The sequence below is a fragment of the Microcaecilia unicolor genome, chromosome 1 (genome assembly GCF_901765095.1).
Source record: "Microcaecilia unicolor chromosome 1, aMicUni1.1, whole genome shotgun sequence".
Lineage (NCBI taxonomy): Eukaryota > Metazoa > Chordata > Amphibia > Gymnophiona > Siphonopidae > Microcaecilia > Microcaecilia unicolor.
In genome coordinates, this window is record NC_044031.1 from 690,518,144 (window position 1) to 690,545,921 (window position 27,778).

Genomic DNA, 27,778 nt, shown 5'->3' on the forward strand with positions numbered 1-27,778 from the left:
CAATCTCCCTGCTGGGCATTTCGAGCCCCATAGAAGGGAGCAGGAAGATTACAATAGCATGCACACGGCGAATGGCATGAAATTGATGGATTACAAAAGGAGCATTTAAAAAACAAGCTCCTTGCTGTGCATTTCCAGCCCCATAGAAGGAAGCAGGGACATATACAATAGCAGGCAAACTGCGAACAGCATGAAATTGAGGGCTTACAAAAGGAGCATTTAAAAACAGCTCTTGCTGGGCATTTCAAGCCCCATAGAAGAAAACAGGGACATTACAATAGCAGGCGAACCGCATGAAATTGAGGGCTTACAAAAGAAGCATTTATAAACAGACCTGGATTTCCTGTAAGGAAGAGTGTGAGTCGGGCCTGCCTGAGGTAGGGGAACGTGTTCAGCTCCTCTGGCTTGCTAATGCCTGCTGGAAAAGACCTTTCCTCACCTGCTGTCCCTCTTTTATGCCTACCCTCCCCCTTCCTCCCCCCCTCCTTCCCCTGTTTTCCTTAACCCTTTCTTTCCCGCTGGCCTACAGCCCAGTTGTGTCCGGCCTCCCTAGTTGGTTTGGCCTTCTCCTTTTCTGTCAATCAATGGAGTTCTTTTCTCTGAACTTTTGATTTTATTGTAAACCACCTAGACTTGCTCTGCAAATAAGGCAGTAAAGCAAACTTATAAATGAATCTGCTCATCTGTTGGATCGGTCGTATAGAATCTTACTACTCTTTGAGATTCTACTAGGTACTTGTGACCTGGATTGGCCACTTTAGGAGGTAGGATACTGGACTAGATGGACCTCTGATCTGACACAGTATGGCTATTCTTATGTTTTTATGTTAAACAAAAAAGTAGCTTCCAGTAGTAAAGCTGCTTGGTGCATTGCCAGGAAGACCATGTAATGTTCTTGAATGGAATGAGCCATATTTGGCAATATCCATATGTTTTGTCCCATAAACACAGCTTGTGAGTTTCTAAAATATCTCTATATATAAAAGGCAACACCAACGTTCTATGAAGCCTCCAACCGGAAGTGTGAAGAGGGAGAGATATCCAGTTTCCCCATGGGTGTCTGCCCCGCCCTCGCTCTCTCTCTAACACAAACAGTGAAGGAAAACAGCAAAGCAGGAAATCAAATCGCTCTCTCTGTAACAATGAAGGACTCAGAGGGGGGAGGGGAGAGAGGGCAGGAACACACACACTCCCACATGCACACAGAAGAAAACCTTGCTAGCCCCCGTTTCATTTGCATCAGAAACGGGGCTTTTTTTTACTAGTAAACACATAATTGTATTTTTCTTTCTCAAAGACAGTTAACTAGGATTGTAGCTCTAACTTTCTCAAGGTTGAAGATTCCAGTAAAGTGGAGACATCTTTTAACTGGCTGGTTTTACAATCCCCTCGGCTTTTAGCTAAATAGGAAATCATACTAACTGGAGGAATTGAGTCCAAAGGTATTTTTAAAACATCTGTTAAATACTTCTTCCAGATAAAATTGGGAAGATAAAATTTTAGATGCTTGTTAAAATTCTCCAGTTGTTTAGTTTTGTAGTGCAATATAATTTTATCCTTTATCAATGCACTCAGCAGCTGTGTTTCATCAATCTCTTTCAGCTATTCAAACCTATCATCACATCGAACTTCAAAGATTTGCTTACTTTGTCACCACTCCAACCGATTGCACTAAAGAAGAGATATCCTGAAATCATTTAGAAACCACTGCTTTTAAGCACAGTAAAATGTCCTAGATACTTTGCAAAGGTACCTCTCCAGATGCCTGGTTCACTGATGTATCAACCACTGATGTACCAGTTAAATTGCAAGAGGATTGTGAAAAATTACAAGGGGACCTCATGAGACTGGGAAACTGGGCATCCAAATGGCAGATGAGGTTTAATATGAACAAGTGCAAAGTGATGCATGTGGTAAAGAGGAACCCGAACTACAGCTACGTAATGCAAGGTTCCACTTTAGGAGTCACCGACCAGGAAAGGGATCTAAGCATTATCATTGATGACATGTTGAAACCCAGCAGTGTGCGGTGGCAGCTAAGAAAGCAAATAAAATGTTAGTTATTATTAGGAAAGGAATGGAAAACAAAAAATGAGGACATTATAATGCCTTTGTATCACTCCATGGTGTGACCGTACCTTGAATATTGCATGCAGTTCTGGTCACTGCATCTCAAAAAAGATATAGTGGAATTAGAAAAAGTACAGAGAGGCAACGAAAATGATAAAGGGGATGGGACGACTTCCCTCTGAGGAAAGGTTAATCAGCCTGGTGAAAGACGGCTGAGGGGGAGATATAATAGAGGTCTATAAAATGAGTGAAGTGGAACTGGTAGATGTGAATGGCTTGTTTACCCTTTACAAAAACACTAGGACTAGGGGGCATGCAATGAAGCTACAAAGTAGTAAACGTAAAATGAATCGGAGGAAATATTTCTTCACTCAGCATGTAATTAAACTCTGGAATTCGTTGCCAGAGACGGTAGTAAAAACAGTTAGCTTAGCATGGTTTAAAAAAGGTTTAAGAAAAGCTACGAGAATGGTATGGGATTTGTGTTACAAGACGTATGAGGAGAGACTTGCTGACCTGAACATGTATACCCTGGAGGAAAGGAGAAACAGGGGTGATATGATACAGACGTTCAAATATCTGAAAGATATTAATCCGCAAACAAACCTTTTCCGTAGATGGGAAGGTGGTAGAACGAGAGGGCACGATAAGAGATTGAAGGGGGGCAGACTCAAGAAAAATGTCAGGAAGTATTTTTTCATGGAGAGAGTGGTGGATGCTTGGAATGCTCTCCTGTGGGAGGTGGTGGAGAGGAAAACGGTAACGGATTTCAAACATGCGTGGGATAAACATAAAGGAATCCTGTTCTGAGGGAATGGATCCTCAGAAGCTTAACTGAGATTAGTTGGCAGAGCCGGTGGTGGGAGGCGGGGCTGGTGGTTGGGAGGCGAGGAATAGTGGTGGGCAGACTTATACGGTCTGTCCCAGAGCCGGTGGTTGGGAGGCAGGGATAGTGCTGAGCAGACTTATACAGTCTGTGCCCTGAAAATGACAGATACAAATCAAGGTAAGGTATATACAAAAAGTAGCACATATGAGTTTATCTTGTTGGGCAGACTGGATGGACCATTCAGGTCTTTTTTCTGCCGTCATCTACTATGTTTACTATGTTGATAGGTTCCTAAAAGAAAAGTCCATAAGCCATTATTAAAATGGACTTGGGGGAAAATCCACTGCTTATTTCTAGGATAAGCAGCATAAAATGTATTATACTGTTTTGGGATCTTGCCAAGTACTTGTAACCTGGATTGGCCACTGTTGAAAACAGGATCCTGGGTTTTATGGATCTTCGGTCTGGCCCAGTATGGCAATTCTTATGTACTTAAGTACTGAAATACCCTGCAGGCTCGGATGATCCTACTTCCAGAGCTTCCACTTGAGATGGCAAATTTTGTGCTAAAGCAATAGAATTTTGGATGGTGCCTCTGAAAACTTGTGCTAGAGTCCTGATTGAGGAGGGGTAGGAATACGTTTTACAGGCTGTCAGCAGTAACTCCATCTGGGTGAACTGCCTGCACTACTGAATCTTGCCTTTCTCACAGAGCTGATAGGTTTGAATGATCACAGGGAATGAAGGACACCTCTTCTCAAGACTGCTTCATACTTCTGCCATCAGGATCAGTAGTAGGGGACTGTCCATCTTTTTCTAAAATTGTTAAAAAAACATGTTTATTTTTTTACCATCTTTCCAAATGTACATTGAGTCTTGCTGCTTATCTCTTGTGATCACAAATTTCATAAATATAGCCCACAATATCTAAAGGCTGTGTGTTTAGTAGATTTTTTTCTGGCAACTTCATTGGCTCATTCATATTGTAAAGTGACCATTGTGTTTAGGAAGACCAGTCATATTTGTATTTTATTTCTACAGCTGCCTATTATTCATTCTGCTGTTCATAGAGAGAGGTTTTTTAAACATGACTTTGAAAAGTCATTTCTTCTGGAAGGAGAGGAATCAGGTGAGAAAATTCTTCCTTGGTATGTTATCATAAAGAAGGATGAACATTGTTTTACTGTAGGAATGATTGCTTTTTCTTTTATTTCGATAAAATATTTAAGGCACAAATTTGTTTGATCCTTTAATTCACACTTCAACCCCCCCCCCCCCTAAATATTTGAGTACCCTGTATTGTGTATTTTTAGCATCTATTAGCACAAAAGTGAGATTAAATAAACTTTCATAATTTTTCAGTAACCAATATTCTCCGAGGACAAGCAGGCTGCTTGTTCTCACGACTGGGTGATGTCCACAGCAGCCCCCTCCAACCGGAAGAAAAGTCTCGCGGGAGGTCCCGCACGCGGGGCACGCCCACCGCGCATGCATAGCCGTCTTCCTGCCCGTGTGCGACCGCTCCCGCCCAGTTTTCTTGTTTTCCGCGCTTGGAGAGAGACAGAGTTTCGTCCCTCTCCGCTGTCAGCCCCGGAAAACCGGTTTCGCGGCCTTGTCCACTGTTTTTTTTTTTTTGTGTACTATAGATGCTTTCACGTTTTTTCCTTCTCTTGTTAAAAAAAAGACAAACAAGAAAAAGTCTCCTTTCCTTCGAGTTGTTTCTCGTCCTTTCTTTTTGCCGCCGTCGCAGCCTTGTGGCCACACGTCCGTAATTTTTCCCCTTTTTTTTGTGGCCTTTTTACCGCCGCCATCGATGATTTTGACCTCGCCGCCGTGATTTTTCCGTCGATGACATCGAGGGTCCTCAGCAGCTTTAAAAAGTGTGGTCGGTGCGGCCGGAAAATCTCGCAATCCGACACCCATGCTTGGTGCCTCCATTGCTTTGGGCTGGAACATAATCCCAAAGCGTGCACCTTGCGTCTCGGCTTGAAAAAGAGGACACAGGTAGCGAGGCAAGTTTTTCGGGACCGTCTTTTTGGAACTTGCGCCGGCCCTTCGACGTCGGCGGCATCGGCACCGACTGCAAGAGCTTCGACATCGGTACCGGTGGCGACGACTTCGATGCTGATCATGGCATCGACCCCAGGAGTTACAGGTTCCTTTGGCCCGACGACTATCCAGTGCTGGGAGTGGTGAGCAGCTGAGTGGGCCTCCACCTGCCTTGGCTGATCCCACTGTGCAGGGCCATCGGGACCGAACCCTGTCGGACCCGACCCCGAGGAGGCGTGTGGATTCCACGTCCTCATCAGTACCACGGAGCGCCGATGATGGGCATCGCAAGAAGGTTGCTTAGAAGCACCGTCATCGGTCGCCTCCGGCGCACGGTACCGGGAGCTCCGGGGCGTCGAGAGAGTCGGCCCCCGAGAAGTGTCGACGCCGGGAGTAGCGCTCCCCTCCCCATCGAAGAGGTGTCGATGCGCAGGTCATCGGGCACTCCGGTACTGTCTCCTGGACCCGGGCAGATTCGGGCACCGACGCCTACACCGACCCCCCAGCCTCCCCCGACAGCGGCCCTGGACGAGTGCCTCCGAGCCATCCTCCCAGGTCTCCTGGAGGGGCTGCTGTGCCAGTCTCTCCCAGCGCCGGGGGTGCTTGCGCCCTCGGCACTGTTGATGGAAGCGCCGGCTGGCTCTGGCCTTTGATGCGGCCCTCGACACTGGTACCACTTGCGGCACCAGTCTCGACTGCCACTCAGGTGGAATCCCTGTCGACGTCGATGGAGGGAGGTTCGTCCCCGCTGGCGCAGGAGTCCACCTCTCGGCACCATCATCGAGGACGTGGTTCCTCGGAGTTGAGACGGGCCCGGTTTCAGACTGAGGTCAGGGATCTCCTGTCCGACACCGAGGAGGCGGCCTCGTGGGGGGAGGAGGAAGATCCCAGATATTTCTCTTCCGAGGAGTCTTGTGGTCTTCCCTTCGACCCCACGCCTTCACCGGAGAAGAAGCTCTCACCTCCATAGAGCCTCTCCTTTGCCTCCTTTGTCTGGGACATGTCTGTGAGCATTCCCTTCCCAGTAGTTACTGTGGATGAGCCGAGGGCTGAGATGCTCGAAGTCCTCGATTATCCATCACCACCTAGAGAGTCTTCCATGGTTCCACTGCATAATGTTCTGAAAGAGACTCTGCTGCGGAACTGGCTGAAGCCCTTATCTAATCCCACCATCCCCAAGAAAGCGGAGTCCCAGTATAGGGTCCACAGTGACCCAGAGTTGATACAGCCTATGTTGCCGCATGACTCAGCGGTCGTGGACTCTGCTCTCAAGAGGGCCAAGAGTTTGAGGGATTCCGCCTCGGCGTCCCTGGGGCGGGAGTTTCGCACTCTGTACTCGTTTGGGAGGAAGGCCTATCAATCTTCCATGCTCGTGACCAAGATCCAATCCTACCAGCTCTATACGAGCATCCACATGCGGAATAATGTGTGGCAACTGGCGGACCTGGTTGACAAGCTCCCGCCAGAGCAGGCCAGGCCTTTTCAGGAGGTGGTCAGGCAGCTGAGGGCGTGTCGCAAATTCCCGTCCAGGGGTATTTATGACACTTGTGATGTTGCATCCAGAGCCGCTGCCCAAGGTATAGTGATGCGCAGGCTGTCTTGGCTGCATGCCTCTGACCTGGACAACTGGACCCAGCAGCAGCTGGCGGATGTCCCTTGCCGGGGGGGATAATATTTTCGGCGAGAAGGTCGAGCAGTTGGTAGAGCAGTTCCACCAGCGGGAAACCGCACTCGACAATCTCTCCCACCAGGCGTCTTCAGCCTCCACAGGTGGACGTTTTTCCCGGGCCCGGCGGACTGTACCCTATACCTACAATAAGCATAGGTACAACCAGCCAGCCCGAAGGCCTTCTCAGGCACAGGGCCAGCCCTAGCGCGCTCGTTCCCGTCAACAGCGTGCGACCAAGCAAGCCCTGCAGCTCCACAGCAAAAGCAGGGGACCGGCTTTTGACTGGATCCACGGGAGCATAGCCGACATAAAAGTGCCCGTGCCGGACGGCCTGCCGGTCGGGGGGGAGGTTAAAAGTTTTTCACCAAAGGTGGCCTCTCACAACCTCAGACCAGCGGGTTCTCCAAATAGTGCGGTGTGGGTACACTCTGAATTTGGTCTCCACTCCGCCAAATTGCCCACTGGGAGCTCAATCCTTCAGCTCAATCCTTCCGCTCCCACCACAGGTAGGTACTTGCAGAGGAACACTCCGCCCTTCTCAGCGCCAATGCGATTGAGCCCGTGCCACCCGGGCAGGAGGGGCAGGGATTCTATTCCAGGTACTTCCTTGTGGAAAAGAAAACAGGGGGGATGCGCCCCATCCTAGACCTGAGAGGCCTGAACAAATATCTGGTCCGAGAGAAGTTTAGGATGCTTTCCTTGGGCACCCTTCTTCCCCTGATTCAGAAAGACGATTGGCTATGCTTCCTGGATTTAAAGGATGCTTATACCTACATCCCAATACTGCCAGCTCACAGACAGTATCTGCGATTCCGTCTGGGAACACGGCACTTCCAGTATTGTGTGCTGCCCTTTGGGCTCGCTTCGGCGCCATGCGTATTCACGAAGTGCCTGGTGGTGTTTGCGGCGTACCTGCGCAAGCTGGGGGTGCATGTGTTCCCTTATCTCGATGATTGGCTGGTGAAGAGTGCCTCGGAAGCAGGAGCTCTTCGGTCCATGCAGAGAACTATTCAACTTCTGGAGCTACTGGGGTTTGGAATAAATTACCCGAAGTCCCATCTCCAACCAGTTCAGTCACTCGAATTCATAGGAGCTCTGCTGAATTCACAGACGGCTCATGCCTATCTTCCCGAGGCGAGGGCGCAGAATCTTTTGACTCTCGCCTCCTGGGCCAGAGCATCCCAGCAGATCGCAGCTCGGCAGATGTTGAGACTCCTGGGACATATGGCCTTCTCCATGTGACCCCTATGGCTCGTCTTCACATGAGATCAGCTCAATGGACCCTAGCTTCCCAGTGGTACCAGGCCACCGGGAATCTAGAAGATGCAATCCGCCTGCCCACCAGTTGTCGCAATTCGCTGCGCTGGTGGACGAATCGGACCAATTTGACCTTGGGATGCCCGTTTCAAATTCCTCAGCTGCAAAAAGTGCTGACGACGGATGCATCTCTCCAAGGGGTGTGGTCCCTCCAGGAAGCAGGTCTTCAGATCAATCTCCTGGAGCTCCGAGCGGTCTGGAACGCGCTGAAGGCTTTCAGAGATCGGCTGTCCTTCCAAATTCGGACAGTCAGGTTGCAATGTACTACATCAACAAGCAGTGGGGCACCGGATCTCGCCCCCTGTGTCAGGAAGCCGTCGGGATGTGGCGCTGGGCCCGCCAGCACGGCATGCTCCTCTAAGCCACATACCTAGCAGGCATAAACAACAGTCTGGCCGACAGGTTGAGCAGACTCATGCAACCGCATGAATGGTCGCTCAATTCCAGGGTGGTACGCAGGATCTTCCGGGAGTGGGGCACCCCCTCGGTGGACCTTTTCGTCTCACAGACCAACCACAAACTGCCTCAGTTCTGTTCCAGACTACAGGCCCACGGCAGGCTAGCGTCAGATGCCTTTCTCCTGCATTGGGGGGAGTGCCTCCTGTATGCGTGTCCTCCCATACCTTTGGTGGGGAAGACCTTACTGAAACTCAAGCAAGACCGCGGCACCATGATTCTGATCGCGCCTTTTTGGCCCCGTCAGATCTGGTTCCCTCTTCTTCTGGAGTTGTCTTCTGAAGAACTGTGGAGATTGGAGTGTTTTCCAACCCTCATCTCGCAGAACGAGGGGGCGCTTCTGCATCCCAACCTCCAGTCCCTTGTTCTCACGGCCTGGATGTTGAGGGCGTAGACTTTGCTGCCTTGGGTCTGTCCGAGGGTGTCTCCCATGTCTTGCTTGCTTCCAGGAAGGATTCCACTAAGAGGAGTTACTTTTTTAAATGGAGGAGGTTTGTCATCTGGTGTGACAGCAAGGCCCTAGAACCTCGCTCTTGTCCTACACAGACCCTGCTTGAATACCTTCTACACATATCAGAGTCTGGTCTAAAAACCAACTCAGTAAGGAACCACCTTAGTGCAATTAACGCTTACCATTCTCGTGTAGAGGGTAAGCCCATCTCTGGACAGCCTTTAGTCGTTCGATTCATGAGAGGTTTGCTTTTGTCAAAGCCCCCTGTCAAGCCTTCTACAGTGTCATGGGATCTCAGCGTTATCCTCACCCAGCTGATGAAACCTCCTTTTGAGCCACTGAATTCCTGCCATCTGAAGTACTTGACCTGGAAGGTCATTTTCTTGGTGGCAGTTACTTCAGCTCGTAGAGTCAGTGAGCTTCAATCCTTGGTAGCTCATGCTCCCTATACCAAATTTCATCACAACAGAATAGTCCTCCGCACTCACCTTAAGTTCCTGCCAAAGGTGGTGTCGGAGTTCCATCTGAACCAGTCAGTTGTCTTGCCAATATTTTTTCCCCGTCCTCATACCCACCCTGCTGAATGTCAGTTGCACACATTGGACTGCAAGAGAGCATTGGCCTTCTACCTGGAGCGGACACAGCCCCACAGACAGTCCGCCCAATTTTTTGTTTCTTTTGACCCCAATAGGAAGGGGGTCGCTGTCTGGAAACGCACCATCTCCAATTGGCTGGCAGATTGCATTTCCTTCACTTACGCCCAGGCTGGACTGACTCTTGAGGGTCATGTCACAGCTCATAGTGTTAGAGCCATGGCAGCGTCAGTGAAGTCAGCCACTATTGAAGAGATTTGCAAGGCTGCAACGTGGTCATCAGTCCACACATTCACATCACATTACTGCCTCCAGCAGGATACCCGACGCGACAGTCGGTTTGGGCAGTCGGTGCTGCAGAACCTGTTTGGGTTTGAATCCAACTCCACTCCCCTAGGCCCAGTTTATTCTGTTCAGGCTGCACTCTGTTAGTTGTTCTTCGTAGGTCAAATCTTGTTATGTGCTCACTGTTGCGAGGCCCAATTGACCCTGTTTGTTGTTTTGAGTGAGCCTGGGAGTTATGGATACCCCAGTCGTGAGAACAAGCAGCCTGCTTGTCCTCAGAGAAAGCGAATGATACATACCTGTAGCAGGTGTTCTCCGAGGACAGCAGGCTGATTGTTCTCACCATCCCTCCCTCCTCCCCTTTGGAGTTGTCTCTTTCTTATTCCTTTGCTTGTCATTTAACTGAGCGAGAGCGGTCGTGCATGGGCGGGAAGACGGCCGCGCATGCGCGGTGGGCATGCCCCGCATGCAGGACCTCCCGCGAGACTTTTCTTCCGGTTGGAGGGGGCTGCCGTGGATGTCACCCAGTCGTGAAAACAATCAGCCTGCTGTCCTCGGAGAACACCTGCTACAGGTATGTATCATTCGCTTTATAGAATAATCTCTTTAAGGGAGCCTATTCATTAAGCAGAATTAATAAGTTATTGGGAAATTCTATGGCAGCATTACTGATAAAGCAAAAACGTTCTTTCCGTCATACAGCCAACATCAGTGAGCTGTGACACATGCAGTTGCGTAAAGATCAGCTCATTAATATTAAAATGGATGAACAAAAATACCAATGAGCAAAAATATAGTATGAATCTAATACTGTTTAATTTGCCCTCAACATTAACCAAGGCAATTGCCTGTAAATCACCTATTAAAGAAGAAAAACCTCAACAGCCAGGGACGCCTATAAAGATGGTCTTTCCTTAAATGTCTTTTATCACGGGTTTCATTAATCCTCTGAAAGAAGCCACACTAGAAAACAACTCCAACTTGGAGAAGAAACTATTGTAGCCAAAAATCAGAGGAATTTTAACAAAAATACACTAGAACAATATCCTACAAGGTTAATATCATAGAAGAAAATACTACTTAGCTTATCCACCCGGGTGGTTGTCGTAACTCATAAATTTCTGCAAAGGTGTTCATCTGGATTAACTCCAAAAATAGATCAATTGTAGCACAATGTAACTCCCTGACAAGGGGCCCCCTTGTTTTGCATCTGCCTCAGGAGGACTCTATCAAGAAAAGGGGTTTTTTTTCCAATCTTTCAATCTGACAACAAAATGGCGACGACCGAAATAAACTCTTTCAGTTGGAACCCTCCCCTGGTATGACGTCCATAATGAACCAGCTGTAGACCAGTGAAATGCTTTCCCTCACATAGCGTGAGCTGTAAACCAAGCCTAAGTTAATAGAATGCCTCGCACTCTAATGGGCCGTTTAATCCCTTCCGTGCCACAGTTTGTAAATTGTATATCCATTTTTGTTCTTTTTGGTGTGCTACAGTTGATCTACTTTTGGAGTTAACCCAGATGGATACTTTTGCAGGAATTTATGAGTTACGGCGACCACCCGAATGGATAAGCTAAGCAGTATATTTCTATGGGTGTCTCTAGTGTTTAGCGTGTGCTAATTTTAGCGTGCACTAAAAATGCTAGAGCGGCTTAGTAAAGAGAGCCCCTATATTATCATATCTTCACTTCTTTTCCCTTAGAATCTGAAGATGATGTTGAGGTTAGAGAAATTCAAAAGACTGTTGAGCATACAGTGGATGCAACTGAAATAAAAAAAGATGTAGAGACCACTACTGAGGAGCTAACTAATTTTCACCTCAAGTTTGAAGTGAAAGAGGTATGTTTTTTTTGTTTTGTTTAGCTGCTACTTTGAAGATTCTTTTCCCACCCGCCTGTTCCCATCACATTACTACCATGTGTGGTTTAATAGAACACCCTTTCATCCATGTTGGGTTGGAAGTTTTGGAAGAGCTTGTTTGTTTGTCATGTCTGCAGAACATAATAATGTGGCCGTGAATGCATTTTAAATTAATTACAGTAAACTTTGTTTTTATTACCAGTACTATAAAATGAGCTAGTTACTCAATCCAGTTGTGCTTTGATAAGATAAAATATTGAACAATATGTCCCTAAATTTCATTACTTCTGAGCAAACTAAATTAGTCTATTATCTAAACCTAGTATTCAATGGAAGCTGGATTATAACCTTTGCTTTTCTGTTTCCATAGTGTATAAAATTATGTGCAGAATCATTTTGAAATACTTTCAACCACACTACTGTGTTATGTAAACCTGGTTTGTTGACAGGTCTGGGTGCTTCTGTAAGTAAATTTGGGTTTAGCTCATGGCTGTTTAGTAGCTCAAGGTGTGCTAAATTCTGGTAGAAATTAATGTGTTTTGTGAAACTGTTGATGGTTTAATGCATGTTATTTTAACACAGCCCTCATTGTCAATGGGGCCACTTTACACATGTGTTAAATAACAGTAATATGTGTTAATAGATTAATGTGAGTTCCTTATTGCCTCTCTAGACCCATCCAGATGCATGGGTTTGCCTTCTTTCAGTATATAGAAGCAGAGAACCACACAACTAATGACATCATACTGTAAAGTATTTTATGCAGTCCACCAGCTGTCGGTATTTCTCATTCTCCGGTATATAGTACTACTACTACTACTATTTAACATTTCTAGAGCGCTACAAAGTGTACGCAGCGCTGTACAAACACAGAAGAAAGACAGTCCCTGCTCAAAGAGCTTACAATCTAATAGACAAAAAGTAAAGCATTTAAATTTAAAATATTTAAGCAGTCAAGCACAAGAGAACAGTCACAGAAGGACAGAAGATGTTGAAGGGTGGTCAGTGTGATTAGGTGTAACTCTGGTTGGAGTAGTGGGAGAAGGTGATAGGAGATATACTATAGGATGTCATTCTGAGGCCAGGCTAAGTCTAAAGCAGGAGAAGGTATTCTCTGCAGCCTATCTGTGAGATGGAAAATGCTCTCTGAAGCTGCTGCTATAAGTTGTTAGTTTTCTCTCCCTGAAAGAGATCCAAGCCACACCCACGAAGTTCAAACTGTCAGTGGGGAGGGTGAGGGGAGGAAATGGCAGTAGGTGAGGCACAGTATGTAGTCTGCAGCTGGTCTTGTAGGCCGTGTCATTTTGTATTTGGTGTTTCTCCCATTGACTAAAACAACAAAAAAAAAGAGGAAAGGCAAAGGCTGGGACTGGCTTGTCTGTCACCTGGTAGCACTAGGTGCTTCTCCCCCCTACGCCCCCCACAATCACTTTCACAAACCATAGACGTTTCTGGTGGTATGTGCCTCAGTCCTCTTCCTTGAGTTCTGGGGGACATTCTTTAAAGCCAGTAGTTTAAAAAGAAAAAAGAGATACTAGAGAGCACTGAGAACAAAGGCAATAGTTTGCAGCTGCAGAGTATCTTCAGCTTTTGAGCCGAGAGAGGGGAGGGGTGAGGTGGTCTTGGCCCAGAGCTAAGTGTTCAGTTCAGCCAACAGCATATTGGTCCCATCACAGACCATAGAGGTTTTGGGAGCACTGTTCAACACCTGACAGCGGAATGCATTTTTTACCTTGGAAAGAACCCAACTTGCAGTCAATATTCAGAACCTGCTTAAAAAGGAAAGACTAATGGCTGGGGATTATTTGCTGGTTCTAGGTTTTATGGCAGCCACACTGGATCTGGTGCTGTGGGCCAGAGCTCACATGCATTACTGTTGGTCTTTTCAGAATCAGGATTTGGAGGTGATCCTGCCTCTGGAGGGGGAGGCGAGGAGCAGTTTGGTATGGTGGCACAGGTCATTCTACCTACCACAAGGAATGAATCTGGAGGTTCCAATCTATATGTTGGTGATTGATGTCAGCCTTGGATGGAGGGGGAAGTCCATTGTATGGGATAATTGGTACAAGGGTGGTGGTGGTACTTGACAGAGACCTCATGGCTGATTAGCTGCTTAGAAGTAGAGACCATACGTTTGGTTCCATGAGCTTTCAGCCCACTGCTGGCAGACAAGGTAGTCCACATGTTGGACAAAGCCATTGCAGTGGCCTATATCAGTCAGCAAGATAGAAAACTAGGAATTAGATTGGCAGAGGAGGTGGAAGATACTCATAGATTGGGTAGAGTGACACCTCATGTAGTTGTGAGTGGTGCATGTGGCTGGGATGGAGAATATCCAGGTGGATTATTTGAGCAGGTACACCCTGGATCCAGGAGAATGGAGTCTGGTGGAGAAATCTTTGTGAGCGTAGTTCAGTGGTGGAGAATAGCAATAATGGATCTTGTGGTGTCAGCCAAGAATTCAAAGGTTCCAAGTTTCTTTTACCTGAAGAAGAGATTGTTGGTAGGTAGGGATTGGTTTATCTATGGCCTTGATTTGGGTGGTTGTTATGTCTTCCCGCCGTTGCCACAGCTGGGCTGAGTCATTCAGAGGATAGAGAGCTATGACTTTGGATTTGGGGAAGAAGCTCCTGTTATGGGATCTCATGAGATTGAGAATTGATGATCTTCTATTGTTGCCAGTGGTGGTGACTTAGTGCAGTGACCTGTTCAGATGTGGGATGTATCTCTGCACTGTCTTATGGGCTAATTCTTGAGAGTGCAAGGCTCGGGAAAAGAAGGTATTGTCCTTAGGTCATAGTTGTTTCTAGCAAAACTTTGACCTCCTTAGCTTATGTCAGAGTGGGGCAAGTCTTTGGTGCCCAGTGCAATGATTGTCAGGTGACGCCATTGTCCTCATTGGTGTTAAAGATCTTGGATTGTCTGCAGGATAGTTTGGACAAAACCAATGCATTGCTCTATCCTCTCTGAAAGAACAGGTAGCAGCCATAACCTGTTTCTAGCAAAACTTTGACCTCCTTAGCTTATGTCAGAGTGGGGCAAGTCTTTGGTGCCCAGTGCAATGATTGTCAGGTGACGCCATTGTCCTCATTGGTGTTAAAGATCTTGGATTGTCTGCAGGATAGTTTGGACAAAACCAATGCATTGCTCTATCCTCTCTGAAAGAACAGGTAGCAGCCATAACCTGTTAATAGAGGTTTAGTTTTCAGTAAATCAATGGTGATGCATCCAGATGTAAAAGCATTTGAAGCCCCTTCATCTGGTTGTGCCTTCCATGGATCAGCACCTGGTGCTTTTGGTGCTAGCACAGGGCCATTGAAACTTTTGAAAGAAGCTTTGCTGAAGAGTCACTCTGCAAACATTTTTTGGTGGCTATCTGTTCAGTGAGGAGAATTTCAGAATTACAATCTGTCTTGCTTTTGAGAGCCTTTTGTGCTCATGGGAGAAGATAATGATTTGGTCAATCCCTTCCTTTCTTCCTAAGGTAGCATTGTCATTCCACCTGGAAAAGTCTACTTCTCTGTTTTTTTTTTTTTAATGATATTGAAAGAAGGGAAGCAAACTGTCTTCCTTGATTAGATGTATGGAGGGTGTTTTAGTGTTATCTGAAGAGGACAGAGGAATTTCTTTGGTTAGGTAATTTTAATTTAATTTTTGTTACATTTGTACCCCGCGTTTTCCCACTCATGGCAGGCTCAATGCGGCTTACATATTGTATACAGGTACATGGAAGCTTTGGTTTATGTCGTTAGTAATTTCCTTTAAATCATTTTTGAACGGGATGTAGATCGTTACGTCATCTGCATAGATATATGGGTTGAGATTTTGGTTGGATAATAGTTTGGCCAAGGGTGTCATCATTAGGTTGAAGAGGGTCCGGTGTCCATGTGGCTGAGGTATTCGAGTTAGATACCACTTGGTATGATCGTATGGTTAAGAAGCCTTCGAACCAATTGAGAATGTTGCCTCCAATTCCGAAGTATTCAAGGATATGTAGTAGTATTCCATGATCAACCATATCGAAGGCGCTGGACATGTCAAATTGTAGAAGAAGAATGTTTTTGCTGGTTGCAATCGCTTGTTTAAGGTAGGTTATTTGTCTCATTTTGTTGGAACCAGGAAAGAAGTGTAAAAGGCAATGATGGCCCACTGGATTAAGGAGGCAACAGACACCAGGTTCCTCTGGTTCTGATGACTCACCCTTAAAGGTTATGCCTCATCTCGAGTCAAGTGTAGCCTGATTCCACCATAGGAGATCTGTAGAGTGGTCAAGTGCCTATTGGAGAAGTCTTGGGGGAAGGAAAAATGAGTTTGTTAGGTTGGATGACATTTTGGTTGTTTTTGTTCCCTGGATTTGTGGGGTATTAGTACATTTTTTTTTTTGGTTTCTTGAAATATTGACAGCTAAGAGGCAGCACTGGATACTTTGGTGTAGTGTCATTAGTTCATTGGTTCTCAGTCTGTCTGCTGGTAGGAGAAGGCAAACCCATACATCTGGACTGCTATGTTAGGGATTCATGGAAAGAAAATTAGCTGGGAAGACCTAATTTTTCCATAGTAAATCTAATTATAAGTTTGTACCTGAGGTAATGGAAAGTGAAATGACTTAGTTTATGACACACAAAAATTGCAAATGGATCTGAATTCTGGCTTCCATGGTTCTCAGCCTACCACACATAGAGTGATATGAAAAGTTTTTGCCCCCTCCTGAGTTCTCCTATTATTGAATGGTTTCTGATCTTTAATCCTAAAGTAATATTAGGCAAAGGGAACCTGAGTAAGCATATAACACGTTTTTTAAATTATAATTTATTTAAGGAACAAAGTTATTCAACAATGCCTGTCTGACATTGCTGCCTGGATGTCTCAGCGCCATCTGAAACTAAACATGACCAAGACTGAACTTCTCATCTTTCCCCCTAAACCAACCTCTCCTCCTCCCCCATTCTTTATTTCTGTGGATAACACTCTCATCCTTCCTGTCTCATCAGCTTGTAACCTTGGGGTCATCTTCAACTCCTCCCTCTCCTTCTCTGCACATCTTCAGCAGACTGCTAAAACCTTTCGTTTCTTTCTCTCTAATATCAGCAAAATTTGCCCTTTCCTTTCTGAGCACACTACCAGAACCCTCATCCACACTCTTATCACCTCTTGCTTAGACTATTGCAACTTGCTTCTCACAGGTCTCCCACTTAGCCATCTCTCTCCTCTTCAATCTGTTCAAAATTCTGCCGCACGACTAATATTCCGCCAGTGTCGTCATGCTCATATTAGCCCTCTCCTCAAGTCACTTCACTGGCTTCCTATCTGCTTCTGCATACAGTTCAAACTCTGCAGCTGCTCAGTACCTCTCCACTCTCATCTCTCCCTACATTCCCCCTGGGAACTCTATTTACTGGGTAAATCTCTTATCTGCACCCTTCTCCTCCACTGCTAACTCCAGACTCTGTTCCTTTTATCTTGCTGCACTATATGCCTAGAATAGACTTCCTGAGCCGGTACATCAAGCTCCGTCTCTGACTGTCTTCAAATCTAAGCTAAAAGCCCACCTTTTTGATGCTGTTTTTAACTCTGACCCCTTATTTTATTATCCTCACTTTAATATTCCCTTAACTCTTGTTTGTCCTGTTTGTCCTAATTAGATTGTAAACTCTGTCGAGCAGGGACTGTCTCTTCATGTTCAAGTGTACAGCGCTGCGTACGTCTAGTAGTGCTTTAGAAATGATTAGTAGTAGTAGTCATATCACCCATGTGAAAAAATAATTGCCTCATTACTCAATCAACCATTTGACCAAATGTTTAATTGATAATTGATTCAGCTGATTGAACACAGCCAGGCTTGATTCAATTCAAATCAGGTCTTATATACTGCTAATATCCCCTGTTTTAGGGTTCAGTGTGGTTTACATCATCTGTGGGACAGAAGTAGGTACAATACTATAAATAGGACATTGGGTGAATACAGTCTTGTTGGTTATGCAGTTGGTACAATATTATTTTCTGAGGTCAAGCAGTCTGCATTATTCTCACAGATGGGTCGACGATCTGTGTTGGCCTGGGAACCAGCATTATGCATAGCAAAATGAAAAGGTTCTGCTAGAGCCTTCTGGTGCATGTGCAGTGCCGCACCACGCATGCGTGAAAAGACACCCCCCCCCCCCAATATCGCGCGACCACGTTCCTCAATTCTTCTTTTTCTGCATGAAGAGTGGCACTTTTCTCTGCGGCTCCTCGTTCGCACGGGAAGAGCCTTTAGTACCTCTGTTTGACTTTTTTCAGCTTTTTCGCTGCTGCCTTCGATTTTCTTTTTGTTTGTTTAAAAAACAAAACAAAAACAAACCCCAATTTCTCTCTTTTTAGCTGCATCCGTCCTTAGTCCTGCTCGGCCGGGTCTTTCTTCTTTTTGTGCCCTTTTTTCAGGCACAATCGTGTTCTTTGATTTCCGTAGGGCAGTCTTCCCTTCCATGTCATCGGAGACTCCCAGTGGCTTCAAACGCTGTACTTGGTGCAACCGGACCATCTCAGGTACAGATACTCTTTTGTGGTGTATCCAGTGCCTTGAGCCCGACCATAGCCCAGCTCGTTGTGTCCTTTGTCTTCGTATGAAGAAAAGGACTCAACTGGCTCAAGAAGCCCAGAGAGAAAAACTTTTGGGGGCTTGGTCTGGTCCTTCGATATCGAGGTTTGCGGTGTCGGCGTTGGCGTCAAGGGATGCATTGACATCGGGAGTGGAGGTAGGCATGGCTGCTGAGAAGCCACGACACACTGGGAGCAGCCTCGAGTTCTACTACTATGCAGGTCCCCCGGGACCGTCCATCATCGGACCGACCCCAAGGTGACGGGATTCGACGTCATTCTTGTCAGCACCGAGGAGCCTCGGTGAGGTGCATTGAGCGAAGGCTAAGAAGCACCGACACCGTTCTCCTACACGTTGCCGGGAGCTCCAGGGCGCCGAGCGAATCGGTACCCGAGACGCGTCGATGCCGGGAGGACCGCTCCCCCTCCATACAGGAGATGCCGACGCGTCATTCTCTCAGTAGCCCGGTTCCTGCTCCCGAGCCTCAGGCGACTCTGCCACCGACTGCTCCAACGGCCACGCAGCCTTTTCTGATAGTGGCTGTCGACGAGCACATTTGGGCCTTGCTTCCAGAGCTTCTGCAAGGACTGGTGCGTCAGTCTGCATCGGTGTCGGGGATGTTTGCGTCTTTTGTGCCATCTGCTGCAAAGTGCCTCATGAAAGACTCCAAAGGAAACTGGAGAGTCATGGGATCGGAGGCAGTGTATTATTATGGATTAAGAGCTGGTTAAAAGATAGGAAGCAAAGAGTAGGGTTGAATGCAGTGGTGTGCTGGTAAATGTTTAACAGGCTCTCTCCCCGGTCCACCTCTGCGTCCCTCGTCCACCTCTGCGCCCCCTCCCCCCCAAATTGCAGAGCTGGCTATAGCCGGGGAGAGAGCCTTGGGGGGGGGGCAATCAATTCATGTTTAATGTGGGATAAAATGCCATAAATAAGTAATAAACTTTTAATGTTGAGCACCTGATTCTCAAAGTGGACATATTCCAAACACTATAATGAAAATAAAATTATTTTTTTCTACCTTTGTTGTCTGGTGACTTTGTTTTTCTGCTCATGCTGGCCCAGTATCCGATTCTGCTGCTATCTGTCCTCTTAACTCCGTTTCCAGGGCTTCCTTTCCATTTATTTCTTTACTTTCCTCCTTTCTTCTTCATTTCTGGTCCTCAGCTTCTGCCTATTTTCTTCATCCATGTGCAGTTTTTCTCCTCTCTTCCTTTTCCCTCTTCTCATCTCCTTCCTCACTCTTCCCTTCCCTCCATCCATGTCCAGCATTTCTTCTCTCTCCCTTCCCTCTCCTCCATCCTTGTCCAGCAACCCTCCTCTCACCCCTGCCCTCCATCCACCCATGTCCAGCAGCAACCCTCCTCTCACCCCTGCCCTCCATGCACCCATGTCCAGCAGCAACCCTCCTCTCACCCCTGCCCTCCATGCACCCATGTCCAGCAGCAACCCTCCTCTCACCCCTGCCCTCCATGCACCCATGTCCAGCAGCAACCCTCCTCTCACCCCTGCCCTCCATGCACCCATGTCCAGCAGCAACCCCCTCTCCCCTGCCCTCCATGCACCCATGTCTAGCAACCCTCCTCTCCCCTCCATCCACCCATGTCCAGCAACCCTCCTCTCCCCCCTGCCCTCCATCCACCCATGTCCAGCGACCCTCCTGTCCCCCCTGCCCTGCATCCACCCATGTCCAGCAACCCTCCCTTCCCCTGCCCTCCATCCACCCACCCATGTCCAGCAACCCTCCTCTCCCCTGCCCTTCATCCACCCACCCATGTCCAGCAACCCTCCTCTTCCCTTTCCCTCCATCCACCCACCCATGTCCAGCAACCCTCATCTCCCGCCTGCCCTCCTCTCCTCCATCTGCCTTCTTCCAGCCCTCCCCACTCCCCTGGTCATCCATCTTCCGTCTGCCCTCTGCAGCTCTGCTCCCCGATAGTAGCCCTGGTTTCCTTCTTACGCCGCCGCCCTGCCTTTAAAATTTTTATTTTCCCTCGAGGCGCGCCAGCGTTGAAGTGAAGGCAGCAGGCTCAGCTCGGTTCCAGCCTTCATTCCGTTCCTTCGCATCATGGCTCCGCCATCGCCTGACGTATTTCCTGTTTGCGCGAGGGCGGAGCCATGATGCGAAGAAACGGAACGAAGGCTGGAACCGAGCTGAGCCTGCTGCCTTCGCTTCAACGCTGGCGCGCCTCGAGGGAAAATAAAAATTTTAAAGGCAGGGCGGTGGCACAAGAAGGAAACCAGGGCTACTATCGGTAGATCTGCAGAGGGCAGATGGAAGATGGACGAGCGGGGGGAGCAGAGGCAAGCCGGCTCGCACGGGCCAACAACCGGCTCGCAAGATGCCAGTAAATTTAACAACCAGCTCTTGCGAGTCGGCTCCAGCACACCACTGGTTGAATGGTCATTATTCTCAATGGAGAAGGGTAGTTAGTGGGATCCCTCAGGGGTCTGTGTTGGGACCGCTGCTTTTTAACATATTTATAAATGACCTTGAGATGGGAGTAACTAGTGAGGTAATTAAATTTGCAGATGAAAGTTATCCAGGGTCGTCTCGTCGCAGGAGGAGTGTGAAAGATTACAAGAAGACCTCATGAGACTGGGGGATTGGGTGTCCAAATGGCAGATGAAGTTCAAAGTTGACAAGTGCAAAGTGATGCATGTGGGAAGGAGGAACCCGAATTACAGCTATGTTATGCAAGGTTCCACTTTAGGAGTTACAGATCAAGAAAGGGATCTGTGAGTCATTGTGGATAGGACGTTGAAATCTTTAGCTCAAGGTGCTGCGGTGGCTAAGAAGTCGAACAGAATGTTGTTTTATTAGAAAAGGGATGGAAAACAAACATGAGGATGTTATAATGCCGTTATATCGCTCCATGGTGCGACCGCACCTGGAGTATTGTGTTCAGTTTTGGTTGCCTCATCTCAAAAAAGATATAAATGAATTGGAGAAGGTGCAGAGAAGGGCGACAAAAATGATAAAAAGGGATGGGACGGGGGGGGTCACGTGATGCTGTGATGGAGAGCGGTCGCGGGTGAATCTCTCTCCGTCGCCGACCTACCCGTTTGCGAATCTGCAAAAGAATCGAACCCTTCAAAATATAAAAAATTGTAGCACAGCATTTGGGGAGCGCTCCTGTCGGCAGTACAGCTGGTGAAAACTGAAAATGACAGCGAGATTAGCGGCGCGGGACAAGCAGAGGGGAAAGACGACCGAATACAAAATGGCGGCGTCTCCTCCTGAGGCGGGAACATCGGTCTCCTCCGCGTGGATAGCGGAGATAACGTCAGAACTAACAGTAGTAATGGAGGATCTGCTTGAGCGGCGTCTGGGCCCGATCGATCAAAAGCTGGACGGCAAGCTGGAACAGCTGAACGCTAAAATCGGAGAACTGACAAAAGAATGTGTAGCATTCCAGACACGGACCAGTGCGGTGGAAGATCGCATAACAGAAGTGGAGAAGGACCAGGGAAACATGAAGAAACTGGTGGCAGACATGGAAAACAAAATCGAAGATTTAGAGAATCGTTCCAGACGGAACAATATTCGCTTGGTGGGTCTGCCAGAGGCGTTGGGGGCCCGTCAGTTGGAAAAAACCCTGGAACAGTGGCTAAACACACAGGTGGATTTTCCAGAGTCAATAGGCCCATTGAGAATAGAGCGAGCTCATCGTCTGGGAACTCGCCAGATGGGGAAAAATACATCACGAGTGGTAATCTGCAAGATATTAAATTTTGTGCACAAACAGTGTATACTACAGACAGCACGCTCGGCAGCGACTCTAACTTATGAAGGCAAGAAGATCCTATGTTTCCAAGACTATTCGGCTGGAATATCAGCAAAAAGGCGGGCATTTTCATCAGTATGTTCAAAACTATTTAAGATGAAGATTCGCTTCTCACTGCAATATCCCGCCACTTTGAAACTGACACATAATGGAAATATAAAAATATTTACATCGGAGAAAGAAGCGGGAGCCTTTGTAGCCGACTTGGAGAGGGCAGCGGAAGCAGAGCCGGCAGAGACTGGATCTACTTGACCTGTGTGAATCTGAAACGGTCGACGAGAGCAGGAGAGTTTGTAAGAACTTAAAGCATACATTGAACAGGACTTGGTAAATGTTGTAGTTGGACTTGAATTGAAAGTTAAAAAAGAGGGGAGAAGATAATGTACAAACATACATGCTATAGGTGAAATCCTTATAGGGGATGAAGTAGGGAAGTAATTACTATACACATAAGAAAGGGAGCGAATGATGTTAATAGTATAGTATCCTTATTGGAGGAGGGGGAAAGAGAAATTAGACTAAGACTAGAGCGGGGAGGGGAGGTAAGCATTGGTTAGTTGTGACCAGCCAAACGGGGGGGGAAAGTTTGGTTAATGTTAAGGGATGGAGGGAGGGCAGGGGGGAAAGGAGATAGGGGGAGGGGATGCAATATATGCAAAAAGGAAAAGACAAAGGTAACTTCTTCTCAAAGGGGAAAGGGGATGGAATCATTTGGTTATAGACACTTTCAGTCGCAATGTAAGACATATGGTAATTATGAGGGACTGCTGCAGCTGGGACAGCAGCCCGGGAATTGGCAGGAACTTAGCCAGCTATTAGAAGCAAAATATGGAGGAATAACATGAAAGATATGAAAATATACTCATGGAATGTTGGAGGTATAGGCTCGCCCATTAAGAGGAAAAAAATAATGGGGGAATTACGCAAAAAGGGAGCAATGATAGCCATGATACAAGAAACACATTTAACAACACAGGAACATGCAAAACTAAAAACATGGTGGGTGGGAACGATATTAGAGGCCCCAGCAGTGGGGAAAAAAGCAGGAGTAGCAATATTGATTCATAAAACGCTCCAGGTAACCCAGCAGCATGTATATATAGACCCAGAGGGCCGATTTATCATAGCTAAGGTACAGATTGATGGAAGGCCAATGCTGCTGGTGAATGTGTATGCCCCGAATGTGTACAGCAAAAAGTTTTTTCAAAATTTAATTAAGCGTATCCAAACAATAACAATACAAGATCCGCAAGTGCAGACGGTAATAGGGGGAGACTTTAACATTGTGGCAGATGAAACTATAGATAAGACTCATACCAAAGGGAGAGGAAAAGGGGATCATATGAAAGGCATTGCTTGGATGTGTGATGCACTGGAAGCTCTAGATGTGTGGAGAATATTAAATCCAGATCTCGGAGACTATACACACTATTCAAGAGCGCATCATACTCAATCCCGGATTGATTATCTTTTAATTAATGAGGGGGCTCTCCCAGATGTACAAGGGGCAGGCATAGAAGCTACTGTAATATCTGATCACGCGCCAATCTATATTATCATCAATAGACAAGATACGCAATATAAGAGAAGGAAATGGATATTTCCAATTGAGCTTTATTATGATGAGGAATTTTTGAGATATATAAGAGAGAAATGGATGGAATATAAAACTCATAATGAGAAACATACATCAGACCCTATATTATACTGGGAGGCAGCGAAAGCTGTACTCCGAGGAGAAATAATAGCTTATTGCAGCCGAAAGAAAAAAAGACGAGAACAGGAAATACTCAGGCTAGGGAAACAATTAGTTAAATTGCGACGGCAATATGGAGACACAGCTCAAGCCACAATAAGAGAGCAATTACTAGCCACACAGATAAATTTAAATACTTTAATCCATCAAAGAGCTATTAAATCCGCAATATACTATAGATATCAACTTTATAAATTTGGGAATAAGCAAGGCAAAATGCTAGCAGGGCTGATCAGGAAAAAGACTGGCCCACAAAGGGTGATTACTTTACAGCTCCCCTCAGGAACGGTAACACATTCAGAGAGTAAAATTAGACAAATATTCCTTGACTATTATACCCAGCTCTACCAGGCAACTACAGAAGACCAGTTAGAGCCAGAGCTATATCTAGATAATATAGTAATACCACAAATAACAGAAGCTCAGAGGGAAATAATTAATCAACCCATAGACTTAGATGAAATAACCAGGGCAATCAAAAGTAGCCCTTTACAAAAAGCTCCGGGACCTGATGGGTATCGAGCTGAGTTCTACAAAATGTTAGAGGCAGAGATTGGGAACCCAATAATGATGGCCTTCCAGCGGGCAGTAGATCAGGAAAGTCTACCTGAGACACTCCGAGTGGCAGACATCGTGGTATTTCCTAAACCAGGAAAGGACCTGAACAGGCCAGAGTCCTATAGGCCAATTTCCTTGATTAATTATGAAACCAAGCTATTGGCGGGTATTTATGCCAATAGACTAGCTAAGATATTGCCAGACATCATAGCCTTACCACAAGGAGGCTTCATTAAAGGGAGACAGATAGTCAAAAATATTAGACAAATATTAGCCTCATTAGAATGGGTGAGAAGAAAGAAAGAAGAATCTTTACTCATAAGCTTCGACGCCGAAAAGGCGTTCGATAGAGTAGACTGGGGATTTATGTTTCGGACAATGAAAGCATATGGGTTTGCAGGGTCATTTGTGAAGGTTATAGCCGCTTTATATAAAAATCCCTTAGCCAGGCTCTATGTCAATGGGGACTATACTGAACTGTTTGAGATTGGTAGAGGCACACGACAAGGATGCCCCTTATCCCCCTTGTTGTTCGCGTTAACCCTGGATCCGCTGATACGGACAATACTAGAAGACCAGGAGATCACAGGGGTGAGAATGGGAACTCATGAATTTAAAATCTCGGCATTCGCTGATGACCTTTTGGTCCACCTTACTAAACCACAGGTGGCATTACCGGTATTACTAGAACGATTCAAAGAATATGGCTCATTTTCGGGCTTTAAATTAAATATGCAGAAATCAGAAAGTATGCCAACGCAAGATACAATGCTGGCGGGGTGGAGGGGGGAGTTTCCCTTACGATGGGTCACAGGTGAATTTAAGTATCTAGGAATAAATCTGACAGCGGATCCGGGCAAAATTTATAGGACAAACATAGATAATCTGCTGAGGCAGACGAAGCAGACATTGGTCCATTGGCACACATTGCCGTTGACATTAAATGGTAGAATTAGTCTTTATAGCATGGTACTATTTCCCCGATGGCTGTATGTGCTACGACAGCTACCATTATACCTGCAACAGAAAGATGTTAAAAAATTAAAGAGAATGGTATCCTACTTCTGCTGGGGGGGCAAGAAACCAAAAATCAAATTTGAAAATCTGGAGGGGAAATTGCAGAAAGGAGGATTGGGGCTACCTAATATACGAGATTATAATTGGGCATGTTTATTAAGGCATATGGCAGATTGGATACTAGGAACGGAAGAATACACCCCATGGGAGATAGAAAGAAGCCTATTCAAACCATATCACCCCTATTACTTATTACATGTCCCGGCACATAAGATCCCTATAGAGTGGAGGCAGCATCTTTTATTAGCCCCAATGAGAAAGACATGGGACTATGTAATTCGTCTTTTGGGGAAGAACCCTAGATGTACAGACATGATACCAATAATGGGGAATGCCGATTTCCAATCGGGGATTCAATCAATTAGACACCACAGATGGGCAACAGAAGGGGTGGTGGTAGTGGCGGATGTATTGCACCATACAGGGCGGATATTGACACAAGGAGAATTGGGACGGATAGTCGGGGAGGACAACGTAGATTGGTACTCATACCTGCAGATGAAAATGTATATGACTAGATTGATGAGAGAGGGGTGTACTAGAGAGCTATACCCTCTGTTGGAGCATTTTTTTCTACCCCCAGGGATAGAAAGAGTTACGGTATCGGGGATACATATAGCCATAATGCAGCTGAAAGTACCTCAGTCACTCACAGGAGTGGCCCAAAAATGGACGCATGATCTAGGACAGACAATTACAGAAGCTAACATTCTAACACACATGACAGAGATTAAAGATAATCTATATTATGCCAGACATAGGGAAACTCAGTATCGTATAATCATGCGGGGGTATTTCACACCAAAACAAGCATATTATGCGGGATGTATAGCAGAGAGTAAATGCTACAAATGTGGAGACACGGATCCGTCGCTATTACATATGCTATGGAGCTGTGTTTCTATACAGAGATTCTGGATGAGAATAAAACAATATTGTGCATATATCTTACATAAATCAGTTATGCTAACGCCCCAGAGGTGTATACTGGGGTATAAAGGAAGCAGGATAAATTTGAGAAAAGCAGAACGCCAATTCATGTATAAAGTTAATATCATTGGGAAAATGTGTATAATGCAATATTGGATAATGGAAGAGGCTCCCTCGTATTGGCACTGGCGTAGCGGGCTGCAGAGGCTCGCTACGTGGGAGGCCAGAGATGCGAGAGATACCCCCAAAAAGAAAAAGGAGTTTTTGGCAATTTGGGAACCTTATATACAATCGATGGGGGGTAGAGCCCGCAGTTTACTATTGAATACGCTACAAATGTATAATCAATAACCAGATGACTGAAAGATGTTAATATAATAGAAAGAGAAGAGGGAGAGGGAGGGGGGAGGGGGCAGGTGGGGGGGTAGATAGGGAAGGGAGGACGGGAGGGAGGGGAAGAAAGAGGGGAGAATAATAATAATAAAAGTGCATAGTTGTTGGTGTTAGAATTGGTTAAAGTTAACAAGAAATATGATAAAGAAGATTGTACATAAGACTCAATTACAATGTTAAATTGCAACTTCTTTAATAAAAAATTATTGAACATAAAAGGGATGGGACGACTACCCTATGAGGAGAGGTTAAGACGGCTAGGACTCTTTAGCCTGGAGAAAAGGTGGTTGAGGGGTGATATGATAGCGGTTTACAAGATAATGAGTGGGGTAGAGCAGACAGATGTGAAGCATTTGTTTACACTTTCTAGCAATAATAGAACCAGGGGACACGATGAAATTAGAATGTGGCAGGTTTAAACGAATCGGAGAAAGTTTTTCTTTACTCAGCGCGTAGTTAGACTCTGGAACTCATTGCCGGAGAATGTAGTGATGGTAGCTGGCCTTGCTGAGTTTAAAGGGGAGTCTGGATAGATTCCTGAAGGAAAAGTCCATTGATCGTTATTAAATTTTGGGTTTTTGCCAGGTTCTTGGGGCCTGGATTGGCCGTTGTCGGAGACGGAGTGCTGGGCTTGATGGACCTTGGGTCCTTTTCCAGTGTGACGGTGCTTATGCTTATGTGTCTGGCCCTCCACCCGTGGTGAGGTCCTCAAGCTCGACGCCGCTTGCTGCTTTGGTATTGGGTGCCACCCAGGTCGACTCTCCATCGACGTCAATGAAGGAAGCTTCGCCGCAGTCCATGTGGGGGTCGGCCCCTCGACATCGCCATCGGAACCATGGGTCTTTGGCATCGAGTCGGGTTCGGTCTCGGAAGTCACTGAGGGAACTGCTCTCCGATACCAAAGGGGAGCGATCGTGGGAGTCAGAGGAGGATCCCAGGTACTTCTCCTCAGATAAGTCCTTTGGGATTCCCTCTGAACCTTCCCCTCACCTGACAAGAAACTGTCTCCTCCTGAGAGCCTCTCCTTTTCATCTTTTGTGCAGGAAATGGTTCGGGCTATTCCATTCCCCGTAGACATGGAGGTTGAGCCCAGGTCTGAGATGCTCGAGGTCCTGGA

General features: G+C 46.4%; 1 protein-coding gene across 1 annotated transcript in view; it reads left to right on the forward strand.

The window, feature by feature from the left end:
• VPS13C (vacuolar protein sorting 13 homolog C) overlaps positions 1-27,778 on the forward strand; it is a 992,635-nt gene that overhangs the window by 261,984 nt on the left and 702,873 nt on the right. The window contains exons 24-25 of the mRNA XM_030188422.1: positions 3,941-4,028; positions 11,425-11,561. Coding sequence (XP_030044282.1) covers positions 3,941-4,028; positions 11,425-11,561 — 225 coding nt within the window. The remainder of the gene's footprint in view (positions 1-3,940; positions 4,029-11,424; positions 11,562-27,778) is intronic.